At 51.8% G+C, this 16,222-nt stretch overlaps 8 protein-coding genes across 8 annotated transcripts; 5 read left to right on the forward strand and 3 right to left on the reverse strand.

Moving 5' to 3' along the window:
• Window positions 1-222: 222 nt before the first annotated feature.
• Window positions 223-3,959, forward strand: HETIRDRAFT_443943 (uncharacterized protein; the record flags this gene model as incomplete). Its single annotated transcript, XM_009545231.1, has 7 exons — window positions 223-247; window positions 307-635; window positions 693-853; window positions 982-1,109; window positions 1,181-1,560; window positions 1,631-1,720; window positions 1,770-3,959. The coding sequence occupies 7 exons, from the start codon at window positions 223-225 to the stop codon at window positions 3,585-3,587; spliced, it is 2,931 nt and encodes a 976-aa protein (XP_009543526.1). The 3' UTR covers window positions 3,588-3,959.
• Window positions 3,960-4,074: 115 nt separating this feature from the next.
• HETIRDRAFT_46835 (uncharacterized protein) lies at window positions 4,075-5,315 on the reverse strand (the record flags this gene model as incomplete). The annotated part of the gene is made up of 2 exons (XM_009544894.1): window positions 4,075-4,954; window positions 5,008-5,315. The coding sequence occupies 2 exons, from the start codon at window positions 5,313-5,315 to the stop codon at window positions 4,075-4,077; spliced, it is 1,188 nt and encodes a 395-aa protein (XP_009543189.1).
• Window positions 5,316-5,908: 593 nt separating this feature from the next.
• On the forward strand, window positions 5,909-7,122 carry HETIRDRAFT_415527 (uncharacterized protein; the record flags this gene model as incomplete). The annotated part of the gene is made up of 7 exons (XM_009545232.1): window positions 5,909-6,097; window positions 6,155-6,195; window positions 6,249-6,478; window positions 6,539-6,697; window positions 6,757-6,837; window positions 6,893-6,958; window positions 7,013-7,122. The coding sequence occupies 7 exons, from the start codon at window positions 5,909-5,911 to the stop codon at window positions 7,120-7,122; spliced, it is 876 nt and encodes a 291-aa protein (XP_009543527.1).
• Window positions 7,104-10,750, reverse strand: HETIRDRAFT_381014 (uncharacterized protein). The gene is made up of 15 exons (XM_009545233.1): window positions 10,674-10,750; window positions 10,545-10,620; window positions 10,328-10,491; window positions 10,205-10,274; window positions 9,947-10,155; window positions 9,793-9,891; window positions 9,617-9,738; window positions 9,390-9,564; window positions 8,972-9,328; window positions 8,642-8,907; window positions 8,503-8,580; window positions 8,205-8,443; window positions 7,923-8,133; window positions 7,792-7,854; window positions 7,104-7,725 (listed from the first exon to the last, which is right to left on the reverse strand). Exons 1-15 carry the CDS (start codon window positions 10,734-10,736, stop codon window positions 7,254-7,256), a joined length of 2,664 nt encoding a protein of 887 aa, XP_009543528.1. The 5' UTR covers window positions 10,737-10,750; the 3' UTR covers window positions 7,104-7,253.
• A 217-nt stretch (window positions 10,751-10,967) lies between these two features.
• On the forward strand, window positions 10,968-11,535 carry HETIRDRAFT_314122 (uncharacterized protein; the record flags this gene model as incomplete). The annotated part of the gene is made up of 5 exons (XM_009545234.1): window positions 10,968-11,075; window positions 11,136-11,223; window positions 11,287-11,367; window positions 11,436-11,442; window positions 11,499-11,535. 5 exons carry the CDS (start codon window positions 10,968-10,970, stop codon window positions 11,533-11,535), a joined length of 321 nt encoding a protein of 106 aa, XP_009543529.1.
• Window positions 11,536-11,788: 253 nt separating this feature from the next.
• Window positions 11,789-13,854, reverse strand: HETIRDRAFT_102449 (uncharacterized protein; the record flags this gene model as incomplete). Its single annotated transcript, XM_009545235.1, has 8 exons — window positions 11,789-12,068; window positions 12,119-12,357; window positions 12,409-12,627; window positions 12,691-12,891; window positions 12,953-13,146; window positions 13,221-13,418; window positions 13,475-13,535; window positions 13,792-13,854. 8 exons carry the CDS (start codon window positions 13,852-13,854, stop codon window positions 11,789-11,791), a joined length of 1,455 nt encoding a protein of 484 aa, XP_009543530.1.
• Window positions 13,855-13,907: 53 nt separating this feature from the next.
• Window positions 13,908-14,672, forward strand: HETIRDRAFT_408112 (uncharacterized protein). Its single transcript, XM_009545236.1, has one exon. The coding sequence runs from the start codon at window positions 14,292-14,294 to the stop codon at window positions 14,517-14,519; it is 228 nt and encodes a 75-aa protein (XP_009543531.1). The 5' UTR covers window positions 13,908-14,291; the 3' UTR covers window positions 14,520-14,672.
• Window positions 14,673-14,861: 189 nt separating this feature from the next.
• HETIRDRAFT_34201 (uncharacterized protein) lies at window positions 14,862-16,219 on the forward strand. Its single transcript, XM_009544867.1, has 3 exons — window positions 14,862-15,214; window positions 15,282-15,570; window positions 15,625-16,219. The coding sequence occupies exons 1-3, from the start codon at window positions 14,880-14,882 to the stop codon at window positions 15,970-15,972; spliced, it is 972 nt and encodes a 323-aa protein (XP_009543162.1). The 5' UTR covers window positions 14,862-14,879; the 3' UTR covers window positions 15,973-16,219.
• Window positions 16,220-16,222: the final 3 nt, after the last annotated feature.

Here is a 16,222-nt window from a genome sequence, read left to right on the forward strand (position 1 = left end):
GACTGATGATGCTGTCACGATTAGATGTTGTTTCGAGCTAGAAACTCTCGGAGCTGTGTTCTAAGCTGAGATCGTGTCTGCGCAGGTTTTGCTCTCAGGCGCCGAATCCGTGGCCCCCGTTTCATTGGTTCAGAGGTGGATATAAAAGGAAAGAGGATTTATTTCGTTTGTCGAGGACTAAAGACCCCTTGTGCTCCTCCTTTCTCCTCTTCTTCTCCACTCATGGCGACCGGCACCGAGGGCAGCAGTAAGCCCCATTCCAACCCACGCCTTCTAATTGCTCACTGTGTGCAATGGCTTCGATAGAGCCGTCATACGTCTCACCGCGGTCGGCAGACGTTATTCTGTCGGACATTCGTCCCATCAAGCTGCACGTCGAGGCCCTCCGATGCTTGAACGCCCTCCTCGACGAATTCCTGAGCAGTCTCATCACCACGGCCCACTCGCTGTCGACCGACCGCCTCAAGATGGCTCTGCTCAAGGTTCTTCCGACGACGCTGGGAAAGGAGGCGCTGCTGGAGGCTGAGATGGAGCTGCGGGCGTATTGGGAGCGAACCAACTCGGCACGACCGGGCTTGTCGTCTGTTGCCGCTGACGCTGGGACGGAGGAGTTCAACCCCCAATGGGCTGTCGAGGTACGTGTGCACGCGTCCCGTTTGTTCCGACATGGCGCCGATTTCCTTTGTTCAAAGTTGATGCGGTTGAAATGCGAGGCGTACTCGACTCTGAACGACGCGGACGAAGACGCACAGGCTGAGGTGCGGCTGAGCGATAAGCTGGGGGGCGCGAGCGCGAATGCAAGCAGAGCGGTGCTGGTTGCGCCGGCGGCGCTCTATCTGACTGCGATCATGGAGTGAGTCGCATTTGGGCTGCTCTCATTCCCGTGGTTGACCTCCGCCTCCAGATCAGTATGCGAGTAAGGCCAAGGTTCTCGTGGCGATATTGCATTTGATTGATGTCAATCGACTCTCTCGACCGCAGACATATTCTATCGAACGTGGGCCGCGTCGCGACGCGAGACAGCAGCCGGACCACTGCCAGCAGCCAGGACCTGTTCGTCGCACTGTGCGAGGACGACTCGATGTACACTCTGTTCAAGACGATGCAGGGTAAGTTGGAACGACCGCTCCCGGGACGCCGCCGAGATCTGATCTGACTGTTTACGAAATGGGTCCCAAAGTGTACGGCCAAATCGAGAGTCTGACCAAGCCGCCCCAATCGAGACGCAGCAAGTCCATGTCCCGACCGAACGATCGCCATGAGACGACGTCGCCGCTTCCGGATGGCCCCTATAAGGACGCCACGTCGACGTCGCGCGCCCGCATCTCGTCTGAATCCTCGACCTCTGCCGCCAACGGCGCCGCCCCTTCCCGAAGCTCATCAGAGAAGGTCAAGGGGTTCCAGCTCTTCAAGGCACCGAATCGTTCATCAATAGATCGCGACATGCCTCATGCCGACCTGGGTTCCCCCCGAAGGGCGGACGGTTCGCAGGACGGGCCTAGAAAAAGCTCGGGGGGCCACAGCGACTCTCACATAAGCGATCCGTCCTTCGACGATCAGGTCTGTTCCCTCCTTCTCTTTGCTTCCACAACACCCCTCCGCCTCTCTCACACTGCACGCTGGTATCTAGGACGACCTCGATACGGAGTTTGACGATTTGATGCGCTCGGGGGACACCAGGAAAGTGTCGCTTACACCTGACAGATTGAGGACGATGGAGGTGCGCCCGATGATCGTCCATACGCTTGTCCATTCTGACCACACGACAGGACTACAAGCAGGAAAGAAACCAACGGTCAAAACGATCAGTAGCAGAGAACATAGCGCCCTATCAAAAGGATTCGCTCTCGCTACCTCTTATGGACGCCCCCTCAAGACCTGTAGGTGGCCGGCGCCCGTCTCTGCGTGCTGTAGACTCTATCGTTGAAGACGACGAGGAGCCGAACGGCGTGCCGCCCTTGCCAGCTGACATGCGCAGCCGACTTCACGATAATACCCGACATTCCCCTCAAACTCCCCCTCCGTCATCGTCCCGCATCCGCTCTCTGTCCACCTCTCACACGCCAAACGCGTCTTCTATCATGCGCAAAGTCTCTCTTAGCGCTGGGAATTCCTCGCCACCGGTTTCTATGCGTTCTAAGTTCGATCAGCGTCTGGTAACCAAGCAGGACGACGCAGCTGGTCTACCCAAACGAACGCGTAAAATACAACGTAATCGTGAATCGCTTGATTTGGATGCCGTCATGAACGGCTCTGATGACGAGGAGGAGAACTACGCCCCTATGGTCGAGGCAAAGCCTACACCAAAGCACAAGGGTGTCTCTAGCAGCACGCGAGAGCTGATGGACTTCCTTGCTGAAGGGCCGCCTACCGAATTGCAACCTCAGAGACTGGCCGCTGCGAGTTCCGTTTCGCTGACGCCGACCACAAAATCGTCCAAGTCGTCTGGGCGGTTGCAGAGGATGATATCCAAGCTGAGTCTGGGAGGCGATAAGTCTGATTCTTCACAGAGAGTGCACAGGATCACCTCGGCGGGTGCTATGAGTGCACCTCCTACACCATCTTTAGGCAGTATGATGCCGCTACCTCCTGCGCTCAAACCTGTTCCCCCTCGTATTCCCTCCATCCCTATTTCACCCCCTTCGTCGCCGTCCCGAGGCCCCACCCCTGAGGTATCTATCCGTGATCAGGATACAGACCGCACACGTACTTACTCCTTTGCGCGTAAGGCTGTACCTAATTGGGGGCCTCCTGAGGAAGTACCCGTCCCCACTCCTCCGAAAGATCGATTCACCCCATCCCCTCGTCCTCCGCCCTCGCCTCTACCGCTTTCCAAGCACTCACCCGCATCAAGTACCCTGTCCGTCAATGGCGTCGTGAAGCCCGTGGCGAAGCGGGAGCCTGTGACAGCTCTTCGGGAGGAGGACAACAGACCGAGGTCGGCTCGTTCAGACAAAACCGTCAATGGATCCTCGACAGTTGTGGAGAATGGCACTGCGAAAGATGCTGGGGTCAAGACAGAACTTGCCGTCCACAAGCCGCCTACTTATAAGCCGAGGCCGTCGCGTGCTGGGCGCCCCGCGTCAGGTAGTTCGGATGCAGGCTCAAAACGAGCTAGCATGCGCAAGCCCGCTCCTACGCCCGAACTCCCAGACGTTGCTTCACAACCACCTTCTCTGTCAGAAGAAATGGCGCTAGAAATGCGCCGGTTCCTCTCGAAAGCGAGTACCGCTGATGAGTGTCGTCTGTTGGTGGATATGTTTATGGCCAAGGCGGGGATCTCCACATCAGTCCCTGCCGAACGCGATGATGCTTCGACTCCTCCGCCGCTCACGGACGCATCATCCGAGTCGTCGTCCTCTTCAAACTCGACGGTGCCCACACTAGAATCTTCTTTGGTTGAGATGTTCCTCGGAGGAGAGATCAACGGCTCTCTATTTTCGAGCGATATCGACGGTGGCAGCGCTCTGGCCCCTGTGTCTCCCCCGTATACCCCTAAGCTCGGTGATGGGGAGGACATTGCCAAGCCTCGTAATATCCCTCCCGCTCTTTCTGTCGAAACTCGTGGAGATGCACCTGTCTCCTGACCTACTTCGTTCTTTATTCTAGGCTTAACGCCCCTGGTGGTGATGGCTTAACTTAACGCAGGTTATTCTTATCGGTTGATCCGTTCATCGTCGCGTGTTCACTCCTGTCCATACATTATAATCCGGATTTTTTTTCTTTATTTCGTACCTTACTCGTCTGTTCCTTGCTTTCTCTGGTTTGTCAGTATGCTCGACCCTATCCTCATTCCCAGCGCACTATCTTCAGGTGGATTCCGTACTATGATAATACATATATACTCCATACTGTGTCTGCGCTGATCATCATTCATTTATTTGATGTGCTCCGTCTATCTTTATTACCTCTTCTGATTGTTTTATGGTTTCTGATAAGAAACGACATGGGTCAATATGATTTTTCGCGTGAACGTGGGGAAACAGCGCAACGAAGTTCAATGGAACAAGCGCATGCCTGAATCCTTCGATGATGGAAGAGCGAGAAGTCCAAACACGTTGAAATCACGATTCGTCAGACCAGACACCATCCCTCTTTGCTCTGGCTCTCACCCTTCTGCAGCTTCTCGAAGTCTTCCAGATCGAACCACGCCGGTATCTCTTTCCACAACTCGGCCCGGGCGCGGTTGACCGCGCTCGCGAAGTCTAACTTGCAAAAGCAACAAAGGCGCAGCCCGCACAAGCGTTCGCCGTCCGAAAAGTCCGTGCGGTGCAGCATGTCGATCGTCTGGAGGAGGGTGAAGAGCGGGTCGGCGTCCCGCCCCGAGGCGATGCCGCCGACGGAGCGCAGGGTGTTGAGGGTGATGAAGTAAAAGGACTCGTGGCATTGCCGGCCGTCCTCGTCGTCCTTGTGCGCGCAGGAGGCGCAGAGCGGGCGTTCTGCCAGTTCCTTGGAGACAAAGGCGGCGATGGAGCGTTGGGCGGCTTCGCGTCCGCGGAAGGTCGTCACCAGGTCTTCGTGCGAGAGGAAGACGTTCGAGCGTATGGTGGGTGGAGGTGTAGGTGTGGCATCGGATGCAAGAACGGTACTGGATGGGGGGACGGCTGCGGCTGGTGGGAAGACTGGTTGGTATGGAACAGTGCCCAGGGCGGTCTTGGAGGTTCCGTAGCGTGCGAGGTCGTAGAACGCTGCGGGTAATATGGTATGCAGACTGAGTTCGCGAGCGAGATTAATGACGAGGATCGGGTTGGGAACGCTATCACGAGGGCTGTAACGCCCGTTGGGATCAGTCACAGTCTTCTCTCTCTTGTCCCATTCTTCAAGCGTGAGAGGAAAGTCGCGCTGGAGGTAGGCTATGCATATGTCACGGAGGCTCTCGAGGAGGTATTTGGTTGACAGACGGAGTACGCCCGCTAGGAACGGAAACTCCCTTGGCATAGGCTTTTTTAGATATCTGACGGAAGCGCATTATATAAAACATCGAACGTAGGAGGGAGAAGACCTTACAAGCCATCGTACAATGCCTTCAGAAGGTAGTACACATCTGAGGCGCTATCATACAGTTCGATGAAGGGGAGCCCGTAGATTTGTGATTGCATCTTGGGCTGGGGCATCGAAAACATATCTTTGAAGACGTCCGAATGGCGCTCAAGCTGTCCGCGGTGAATTTTGAACACGCACGCGCCAGCTAGAACGATGATATTACCATCCGGGAACCAAAAGTCCTGGCACAGCTGATGCTGAACGTCTAGTTCGGCGCCATGTGAAGAGGTCGGCTTGTTTGCGGGGGTGGAAGATGCCACGGGATAGGTCATTTCAGGAGTGGGCAGCGTCCACGAGAAGCTAGACAGAATACAAAGGCCGTAGGGATAGCAGGAGAGGCCACAGATCCCGGCTAAGCCGTCTGATACCTAGTAGCTGTTCGAAAATAAACCAGTCTCCAGCCCGATGCCAAATAATGAGAAACATTCATATAAAGCATGGACGCATTGCAATGCAATAGCGGATGAGTATCTTGGGAGCGTATCAACATACCGCATCATGTTTGGACCAGAAGCGACTTGGTTTGGTATTCCATGGGCCATGCAAGTAGTATTATGCATGCTATCGCATGCTTAAGATCTGTGGTCATCGATGTAGTTAAACGGATACTCCCCGTGGCTAGTCGCAGAAGAAAGGCAGACGAGAAATAGTTGTTCGTTTCAAGATAAGAAAAGTCCCTGCAAATACCGAGAGCATATAAATGGTGCGGTTGGAGACGTATTACACCTAGTCAACCGGCACTCGTCGAACATTGCTCGTGATTCTCCCAGGAAGTCATCTGATCGCGACACGAGATCCGGATCACACCTGCGGACGTGACGTGGTTCCCACTGGTTCCCATCGGACACCAGCGTACACCAACACGATGTTATTCTCGATCGCCCATCGCTCCATAGTATCTCGAGGCTCGAAATGGCTTGTCACTCGACGCTTCACCTCCAATGCTCCAGACAAAGAGATCTTTCTACGGACTATTCCCACACATCCAGGTATCAGTGCACTGTTGTTCAACCGTCCACAGAGCAAGAATGCTATATCACTCAGGCTGCTCAAGGCGCGTTGCATGACGTTTCGTCTACATACTCGTATGGCATGGCGAATTTGATCACAGGAACTTACAGAATGCTTGGAAGAAGCTCACTTTGACAACAAGTACGTTTACAAAAAATCGTGATACAAGGCACAGGATAACCAACGCGTCATAGCATCCGCGTTCTTGTTGTTGGCTCCACGACCCCTGGCTCGTTCTGCGCAGGCGCAGATCTCATTGAACGGCGCTCCATGTCCGAGTTACAAGTGAACAAATTTCTCAAGGACCTCCGGAACGCTCTCAACAGGCTGGAGAACCTCCCAGTCCCGACCATAGCCGCGATTGACGGACCGGCGTTAGGAGGGGGGCTGGAGCTAGCTTTGGCTTGCGATTTGCGTGTAGCAGGCTAGCTTCCTTCTGCATACTTCTTAATTAAACCGGAGCGCTGACAGCGCTCTGTCTCAGGACACAGCGTCACTAAAATTGGACTGCCAGAGACAAAGTTAGGTATTATTCCAGGTGCAGGGGGCACGCAGCGCGCAACGCGGCTGCTCGGTCTGTCTAAGGCGAAAGACCTCATCTTCACCGGACGGTCGCTGGACGCTAAGGAAGCCAAGGAATGGGGTAAGGAGGCACCTCTAGGCACTGTTGCTTTTTTACGACCTTGAAACTTTTCTTTTTAGGCCTTGTCAACTATGTATCGGATGAGGGAGTGTCTGCGATCGACCGCTCTTTAATTTTAGCAAAAGAGATATCGGCTAACGGCAAGCACCTCGGGCACCCTCACAGTATGGCCGTGACCCGACTAACCTTCTATAGCCCCCCTTGCTCTTCGTTCTGCTAAACAAGCTATTTTCCGTGCCCCTGAACTAGCTCTTGAATCTGGTATGCCCGTGTATCATGTGTTATATCAATGCTCATCGATTCGTCCATCGATAGGTCTCGACTTTGAGCGTGCAGTTTACGACCCTTTGTTGAGGAGTAAGGACCGAATCGAAGCTCTCCAGGCCTTTAGAGAGAAGCGTCCACCGATTTTTAAAGGAGAATAGATACTTCCACGATGATTACAACAGTGAGCGAGCAGCGAACGTAGCGAGAAAGCGAGCAATAAGAGAAAACAAAACCGAGATCCGCCCATGTATGTCCGTATTTCAAAGCTGCTGGATGGCGCGAGCGGAGCCTACATCGCCGAAGCATCCCCACGCCCGTTACCAGCATCTCCACGCCCGTTACCACCACCAAACGCTCTTGACGAGATCGAAAAGCTACCTGCAAACCCGCTGGGCAGTGCCGGCATATTCATGCCCTGGATACCCTCGCCAATTTTCAACCCTTCTAAATCTTTCATCATCATGCTCAACCGCCCCATCCCAAAACGATCTCGCAGACCCTTCGTCTCCGCACCAGTCTCGTCGGCACCTGCGTCGCCGTCGTTGAAGCCCTTTTCCGCTTGACCCCAGTCGCTTCGCTGCGCGAGGTAAGGCCGCAGCAGCGTCGAATCGATGCGTCCAAGGTAGTTCTCCGTGATATACGATTTTAATATCTCGGGCCGAACGAGGAATATATTGCCGAGTTGACGGATGAACTCGAAGCGCTCATGGAGAGCGGGGATAGCGAAGGTGGCAATGGTGTCTTGATAAGATTTCAAATCTCTGTCAACCGTCGAGATGATGAGACGCCTGTGCGCTTGAGGATCACATACACAGTCGATGACCTACTTTGCCAGCATCAGACCGCCGGTAGCGCTGACGGGGAACTTTCTCAGGTGATCGAGAAGAAGCCTGACGTACGGACATGTTTCATCAGTCTGACCGATTACCCTGGAACAAGAGATGAACGAAAGACAGACCCATGGAAGGCGACACCGATTTCTGTAAGAAACACTTCCAAATTCTTTCCACTCAGGTTTGCCTTCGCTGCATCTCGCCCTTTTTCCAGAATTTCACAGCAGGCGATACAGGGCTCCGTGTTGACGCGGGCAAAGGACAAGTCATCATTCCTCGGTTTGAAGTCTGTCTTCTTCTGCTTTGCAAGCTGACTTGACATCCACGAGAGGACCGCTGTCCACCAGTGCCCCGTATCGGTAAACATATGAAACAATCTTGAACAAACAAAATTAGATAATTCTCACCATCCGTGAGACGCTGCATAAGTGCGTTCGCAGTGCCCTCGATCTTGCTGACTGTTTGATTATTAAAGACGACCATCTCACGCCGAATGGTGACTGAGCTTGTCGCTAGTGGGAGCAAGGCGATGTTGACATATTGTTGCCAAAGATGACAGATGAGGTCAACAGTGCTGAGAACGGACAGGGCTTGGAAGGACGGCTCTGTTTTCGTGTGATCAACGGCTTCAAGACGTGATTGAGCACTACAGACAGGAAAAGAGGTCAGCAGGTCGTAGTGTGTTGAACGCTGAATATCACGGACGTTTCGAGCCCCGTTTCCATGTATCCATTGGCTATGGCCTCTGCAAGCGCACGGAACAGCGCGAATGTATGCTTGGGACTAAAGATGAGCCGTCTTCATTAGCAACGTAAGCGTATGGATGGAAAGCAGTGATACCTACACATCGCTCGATGGGCTGAGCTCCACACATCGGCCGATGGCTTCCGCGTGCCACTTCAACATTGTCTCTGCGACATCCACACTCAGCATTCCGTCCTCTTCTCGTAGAGGTTCCTCGGTAACTTTGTCCTCTTTCTTCTCAGCTGAGTAGCCTCCAAACCGCATCAAGGCAGCAGCAGCAGCTGAGGACGTTCCAGAGGTACTCGTTGAATTCAGTTGGCCCATCATCCTGTCAAACATGGACGATTTCACTTTGTTAACTCTTTCCTGGAAAGATATTGCTATCTCATCAGTACCTATGAAAACTTGACAACGAGTTGTGGGCACGTACATGAAATCGGGTGAACACCATGAGAAAATTAGAGTATAGTTCTCCCAAACATTTGCTTTCTCGTTCAAGGTATCGCTGACCTTCAGTATAGGGGACAAACAATTCTTCCATAGCGGTTTCTAACATCGCACTGATGGACGTCGTCACAGAGGTTCCAGATGCAACGGATCCGCTTAACGATCTTGAGAGCTCAGAAGAATTGAGTGATGAACGAGACATGAGCGAGGGGGATTCATATTGCTTGAGGTCTTCAACGAGGAGGGATGTTTGGATGTGCACAAGCTGAAGAACCCGGAGGAAAGCTAAGTCGGAAACGTTGCCCGCCCGAACCAGCAGTTGTTCCATGTGTTGCTGGATCTAGCGAGTGAAGAAAATGTGTTCAGTATGCGTCTTAAAAGTACAAAGGGAAATGGTTTACAGATTGCGCAAATACACGCTGCAGGAACACTTGCATGACAAAAGGTGGATTTGGAAAAACGGCTTGTACGATCTGTGCCTCTTGGCCAACTGTCGCACGAATTTCTGCTAGGAGATCGTTCAAGCTTGTCTCGTTTCTTGGAGGCGATGTGTTCGGGTCCGGGAGAGCTTGCCACCTTCTCTAGACATCAATATCATTGAGTGTCAAAAGAGAACCGCGGCATTTACATTGTCGTATCCTCGCTCTGCGTGTCTTCGTGCACTTGATTGATAAAAAAGTCGTGCTGATTAACATAGACTTGAACACACGAGGCACCTCCGTTGAAGTCAAGCAAGGTTTGAGCGCAATGCTGGATAAGTTTGTTCAGTGAGGAGAGCCTCGTAAGAGTAGCGAGTGGACATACATGCATCATCTTAGGGTCACCCTTCCGGTAACACCTATCAAATAGATACAACATGTCCTTCTCAAACTTTTCACAGTACTTGTCAATATTTTCTCGTGTCTACATTCGGCTCACGTGTCAAACAAGATTCTGAAAGAGTAGAAGGTGACCACACCTTCTCTGCACTGGGTAAGTCAACTTCTTTCGCGACTGTGCTCAGACGCCGCAGAAGTACAGCAACCTGTCGACGGCCTTCTCTGCCTTCCTTCTTCAAGGTGTCTAGTTTTGACGTGTCATCACGGAGAAAGTGATTGTAGTAGTCAATGAGGTCGTAGGCAGCTTGTGCCCGCTGACGCTGTAGATGAACAGACTCCAGCTGTTCACCTAGCTCATGCCTGAGTAAGCTGTTATGATCATCTACATCGGGGCGCACCTATGCGAATGACAGTTCGACCAATTTCGCTCATCTTGGTCTCCATGGAAGAGAAAGACGTTCCTACTGCCTGCGCAGGCACCCTAAGGCATGGGACCGGAATCGCGAGTCAGAGACACGAACCTCAAATCCTCTGTTCAGATCTGCCATTTTCTTTGAATATTCCCTCTCAGCCACCCTGACGCCCTTCTCCATCTGCTCAGTTTTGGCCTGTACATCCTTGCGCACGGAGATGAGACGATCGACTGCGGCCTCGAATGTACGGATGAAGGGTTTAGGGTCGAATGCTTTCCATGCCAGTTCAAGATCTACGGAGACAGACGGGCAGGCGAGCACTCACGACCAGAGTCAGCCTTGGATTGTGCAATGAGCTTCTCGGAAAACGCTCCCACAAAGTCTTTGACATCGAATTTCCCCTGTGTAATCTATTGTTACGCCGACTGTTGACACGACAGGGAATATGATGCACCTCAAACGACTGCAGACTGAGCGTGGACTGAGCCACAGGATCAAAACTGAGGGATGGATCCATAACACACACGCGTGTATGTCGAGCGGTTGTCGGCCCAGAATCTAGATTCCAGATGGAGGTATCGGGGTGCCCAGGGACCTGCTCTCGGAAACGCCACTGAGCGAAGGACCCCACCACTTCATTCCGTTCCTCCGTTTGTTCAAAACCTCACAGCTATTATTGCATCTAACAACTGAACCTATACGGCAAAGACGCTCTGATCGTTAGGCGCGGGCCGCATCTCCTGACGAGATGTTATTCTGTCCAACCTGTGCCAACATTCTGGTGATATCATCAGAGACGGGGTACAACAAATGGGCTTGTAACACCTGTGCCTATGAATTCCCCATTGCGAAGCAGGTAGGGGTCTTCCTCCGATCACACAGAAATTCATCCGAGCAAACGCCCTTATTCGATCAGATGACGTCCAGAACAAAATTGCAACGGAAACAAGTGGATGATGTACTGGGTGGAGAAGACACATGGAAACATGCTGACTCGACTCCGGGTGAGATTTTTCTGGCTTCCTCAAGATCTCACACCGCAGGATACTCAACCTAAAAACCCTAAGCAACATGCCCCAAATGCGACAATGACCGTGCATATTTTTATCAATTACAGATTCGGTCCGCCGACGAGCCTATGACAACATGTAAGCTGAACGGTCTCTCTTTTCCTTCCCGACCACGACACCTTCTGATTTTCTGTGCAATCCTCTAGTTTACCGGTGAGTCCACTTCTATCCATTCCCAACGTGTATTCTGATGCTTTCACCGCGGGCAGATGTACGACGTGCGCTCATCAATGGCGCGAAAATTAGACATCGCTTGCATTCTATGATCTCTCAGAAGATCCGCTGAGACTCTTCCCCATGACTCACAATGAAACGCCACCAGGCTCAAGGTAATTCCCTGCCTACGGGTCTGCTAGTGATAGGCGCTCCCGTTTCACACTTAGGCCTGATATCTCAATGGGATACCAGGTTTGCGTCCGCACAGCCTAAATTACATCCTACAGTCTCGTCAGAGTACATGGCCAAGGCACCCGAAGGCATCAGGCGTACTATGTGCTTTCTAGACGCTCTCATCCATGGTGTCTTCTTTGGCTCCCACTTCCTCGAAAACAAGAGTGCCCTGTTGTTCCTTCAGCCACTGAACACTGCGCTTTTCATCCATAAAGTATGTATAAGCTCTGCGCAGGTCCTCAACGTCGACCTTCTCCGCTTTTCGTTTTCGAGAGAGTATTTGAGCACACGATATCAGGTTCAAGGCATACCGAAGTGTAGTTTGACCAGCCATCGAGGTGAGGACGTTGAGCGCATCCGAGGTAAGGGTAACGTCTTCCTCTTGACACCTACGAAAGACGACTGAGAAGACATTGCATGCAAACAAATATGTATTTACCGTATTTGGATAATCTGCTGAATATCCTCTTCTTCGTACGGTTTCGTGCTCACGATAAGAACACGATCAAGTAGGTCGACGGGAAGGCCATGGGGGCTTTTGAATTTTGTCCCGCGAATCCGAGCCATTCCTCGATTCGACGCCATGATTACCAGTGGCGACAAATCATTTTCAAGCGCTCGATTGAGGAAAGAAAAGCACTCGATGTCCAACATGTGCACTTCGTCAATGAACAACACCTGTGAAATCCCAAATTGGTTTTGCCCATCTCACGGAGCAGAGGCGCTCACCCCAGGAATGATTTCGGCTTTGCCCTCTTCCCGCCATTCAGCTACTTTTGCGTTAATTTGATTGCGCAATTCGGGCTTGATCTCTCCGGTGTCGCCTGCAAACAGGGCAAGGAAGCCTTGTGTTCGACTGTTGATGACATCGATTTCGTGGAGTGACACGGTATGGACTACTTCTCTCCGTTTTTGAATTTCGCCCTCAGGGCACTGAACAAACTTTGTCTGTGTAGTGACAGTGTCATCAGCAATGTGGCAATGTCAACGTCGACGACAGCGAGGACATACATCTGCGCCCATGGCATCGTAGTCTCGTGAGCGTGCAAAAGAACGGCCGAGTTTCGATACCTTCCCTGAAGCTTTGTCAACGGAGATGACGTCGCCAGCAAGTACTTTTTCCTTGGAAAGTGAATCGATCATCTTTGTCCCTAAGTCGTAGATAGTTTCCATGTCCGTGGTTTTAATGGTCAATTTTCCTGTTTTAGTGGCCTGTACAGCATCAAAGGTCAGAGGGCGATCGGAACAATTCCCGTATGGAACAAATACGTACACCGGTCAAGCTGCGGTCAATCTGAATTTCAACGACCTCCCCCTCAATGATCTCAGTCTCCTCTTTGATACGCACCCCAATACTCCGACGGAAAGCCTGGGTAAGTGCTTCGGTTTTAGACAGAGAGAGAGAGAAGACCTCAGAGGCCGCGATCATAGTGAAAGGCACGTCTTGCCCCAGGGTCTGTGCCATGCCTAGTAGGGTTGTGATATACGGTCCAATTATGATTAAGCTAGGTAGATTGTGGATGGGGATGTATGATGCTTACCGAGAGCAATAGCAGTCTTCCCAGTGGATGGTGGTCCCGCGAAGAGCATGGCCCTACCGGCGATTCTGCCCTCTTGGACCATTTTCAGGATCATGCCTGCCGCTTTTCTCGCCTTCGCTTGCCCAACCATTCCTTGCGAGTTGGCGCGCGGTTCCAGTCTGTCATCAAGTCCCAACCCGCGGATATGTGAGTGTGCGCCTTGGGAAATGTGTCGGATTAGAGCGCTCGCAAAGAGAATTGCACGCAAGACGTACCTATGCGCTCTATTTTCGTGATATCCCGTAACTCTGACGTTCCGGTGGAGATCTGGGTAGCCTGTGGATTAGTTTCTATCAGATTAAATTGTCCATGAAATAAACTCCACGCTATACCATCTTTCAAGCTGAAGCTCTGAAGCTGGAGTTGCACAACTTGTGGCGGAGAAGTGAAGACGCGTATCTTACGTAATTGAGTCTTAGCTTCGAGTGAGCGCCAGCGCATGGTCGTAGTCTCCCAAAGGCGGTGACGTAGGCAATTCTTCTTCAGCCTCCGACGCGGTCTCCGTCACCGAATCAATTTTGTTAACGCATACTTTGTCTTCAATCAAGATGTCCTCGTCGGGTCGGTTTTCCGAAAGTATCACCAATGGGGTCATTTCGTGTCCAAGGACATTTTCTTACACAAGGCGGTGTGCAGACGCTTTTTCTTGTTCTCCGAAAGCGCTCACCGGCGCTGAGCGGCTAGCAGCGGCTATTGGACTCAAAGCCGAACCGATAGTTCTTCTTTGCTCACCGATGTTGCAGGAAATAGACTCACAAGATCTTTGAGGCAAGGCAATACCTCTACATGCCCAGATACGGATGACAGACAATGTCGCTGTGAGAGCTGAGTTCAGGTGATTCTCAATACACGATGTACACATCTGACACGGACGTTTTCCCAAGCTCTCCGGATCTCATTTGGTCGCATATTACGTGCATACGGCATGTTGATCCTCCATTCCGGCAGACATCAGCTTTCAAAAGTCAAGGGTTCTAAGCCATCATTGAGGGGAACGACTCACATGAAGGACGCTATCTTTCTTGACACCGTATGGCGCTTGAGGCTAGGCCTGAGGGCTTAGAGGAGATACATGCCGCTACGTCCCGAGCGCTCCGTCACACCCCCTCTCAAAAGACCGTGAAAACGCTTTCTGATAAGTTTGAGAATACAGATGAGTTAGGCGCATATGGCGCTTCTGTACTGTGGTGTCCAGGAAATTGTCCTAGGCACCTCGTCAGCGATTCACCCGGCGCTGCCCATGGAGACTTAGGCGGTTAGAGTGAAACGACGCAGTTACGCTCTATCTGACACATGGCGTCAGATACTGACCTACCATTCGTGTTCATTCAACACTTTTCACCGTTGGCCGGGCGGTGCTCGATCTCCGTTTTGGGTTTCCGATGATTTGGATAATTTCATCCACGAAGGGGGACGACTGCACGGTATATAAGCCTGACTTCCTCTCGCCATTAGACCTATCTCAAAATCCCCCAGCATTCGAGGATTTGTCTAACTTCGTCTTCCTTTTACCTTCACCGTGCTCTCAGCCTTCCAAACCTCACCGTCTGCCTCATTTCCCAACCATCCACCGCAATGCAGACTTCCACCACCCGCTTCATTCTCCCGGACCTCATTAGCATGTCTAGTCCTTTCAAAGACGCCACCAATCCTCATTGGAAACGCGCTTCCACCGAGTCCAGGACGTGGGTCAACAGCTATTCCATCTTCTCCGATCGTCGCCGCGCCTTTTTCCTCCAGGGCCAAAGCGAACTTCTCGTTTCTCATGCATACCCTTACGCTGCCTACGAAGAATTCCGAACCTGCTGCGACTTTGTCAATCTTCTCTTTGTCATTGACGAGGTCAGCGACGAACAGAGCCCAGAGGATGCCCGCCTCACCGGTCAGACTTACCTCAATGTCATGCGCGATCCTAAATGGGATGACGGTTCAAAACTTGCGCAAATGACGAGAGAGTACGTTCTTCAGAATACTGTTCCAGCATGGGTCATCTAATTATAAGCTCTCCATTCCCAATCTTAGCTTCCGTTTCCGCTTGATGCGCACCATCAAGCCGGAGACCTTCCGTCGGTTCCTTCAGCATGGTCAGGACTACATTGACTGCGTAGTCCAAGAGGCTGAGCTCCGGGAACGCGGAGACGTCCTTGACTTGGAGGCGTACGAGATCATCCGGCGAGAGAATAGCGCCGTTCGGCTGTGCTTCGGCTTGATCCCATACGTCCTTGGGATTGACCTGCCAGAGGAGGTCTTCGCTGATCCCGTGTTCCGACGGATCTACTTCGCTGGGGTTGACATGGTCTGCTGGGCTAACGTAAGTCTTCAGGCTTCACCTGGCTTAGATGACTCATGCGAACTTTGAGCTTAGGACGTTTACTCGTACAACATGGAGCAAGCAAAGGGACTTGACGGCAATAACTTCGTCACTGTGCTCATGAAGACGAAGTACATGACTCTTCAGCAAGCCAGCAACTTCGTCGGAGACCATTACCAAAACTTGATGGATGGGTTCATTGCAGACAAGTCCCGCCTTAGATCCTTTGGACCCGCGATCGACTCATCGGTCAAGCGTTACATTGAGGCAATGCAGCATTGGCCAGTCGGTAACCTGTTCTGGAGTTTTGAAACTCCAAGATACTTCGGTTCTCAGCGCGAGCGTATCCTGAACACGGGCGTGGTATACCTTAAGCCTCTGGAGATCTCTGATGACGATTAACCGCACTTGTTACTTCTATATAACATACCAATTTTGGAACTTGTTCTATGATACTAATATCTGCAATCATTTCTAGCTCTAAGCAGCTAATCATCTCACATACTAGTAATTTGTAGCTATTATATTCTAGTCTGTCACAGCTACACGCTCGCATTGCTGTGATATCGATAGTATCTTCTCGATGCGCTGTACTTATCATATCTTAAGCTTTGTTTCTGTTTCCAAAATTTATGGGTGGGAGTTTCCCGGA

Source organism: Heterobasidion irregulare (genome assembly GCF_000320585.1).
Source record: "Heterobasidion irregulare TC 32-1 unplaced genomic scaffold scaffold_03, whole genome shotgun sequence".
Lineage (NCBI taxonomy): Eukaryota > Fungi > Basidiomycota > Agaricomycetes > Russulales > Bondarzewiaceae > Heterobasidion > Heterobasidion irregulare.

Bases quoted from the DNA above. Each gene is read 5' to 3' on its own strand.
- HETIRDRAFT_408112 (XM_009545236.1), top strand. From the start codon at position 14,292: ATGGCGCTTGAGGCTAGGCCTGAGGGCTTAGAGGAGATACATGCCGCT.
- HETIRDRAFT_34201 (XM_009544867.1), top strand. From the start codon at position 14,880: ATGTCTAGTCCTTTCAAAGACGCCACCAATCCTCATTGGAAACGCGCT. The intron at 15,215-15,281 runs GTACGTTCTTCA...TCCCAATCTTAG, and splicing joins CTTGCGCAAATGACGAGAGA to CTTCCGTTTCCGCTTGATGC. The intron at 15,571-15,624 runs GTAAGTCTTCAG...CTTTGAGCTTAG, and splicing joins ACATGGTCTGCTGGGCTAAC to GACGTTTACTCGTACAACAT.
- HETIRDRAFT_381014 (XM_009545233.1), bottom strand. From the start codon at position 10,736: ATGGATCCATCCCTCAGTTTTGATCCTGTGGCTCAGTCCACGCTCAGT. The intron at 9,739-9,792 runs GTATGTCCACTC...AAACTTATCCAG, and splicing joins GTGACCCTAAGATGATGCAT to CATTGCGCTCAAACCTTGCT. The intron at 7,726-7,791 runs GTAGGTCATCGA...GACGGTTGACAG, and splicing joins GGCGGTCTGATGCTGGCAAA to AGATTTGAAATCTTATCAAG.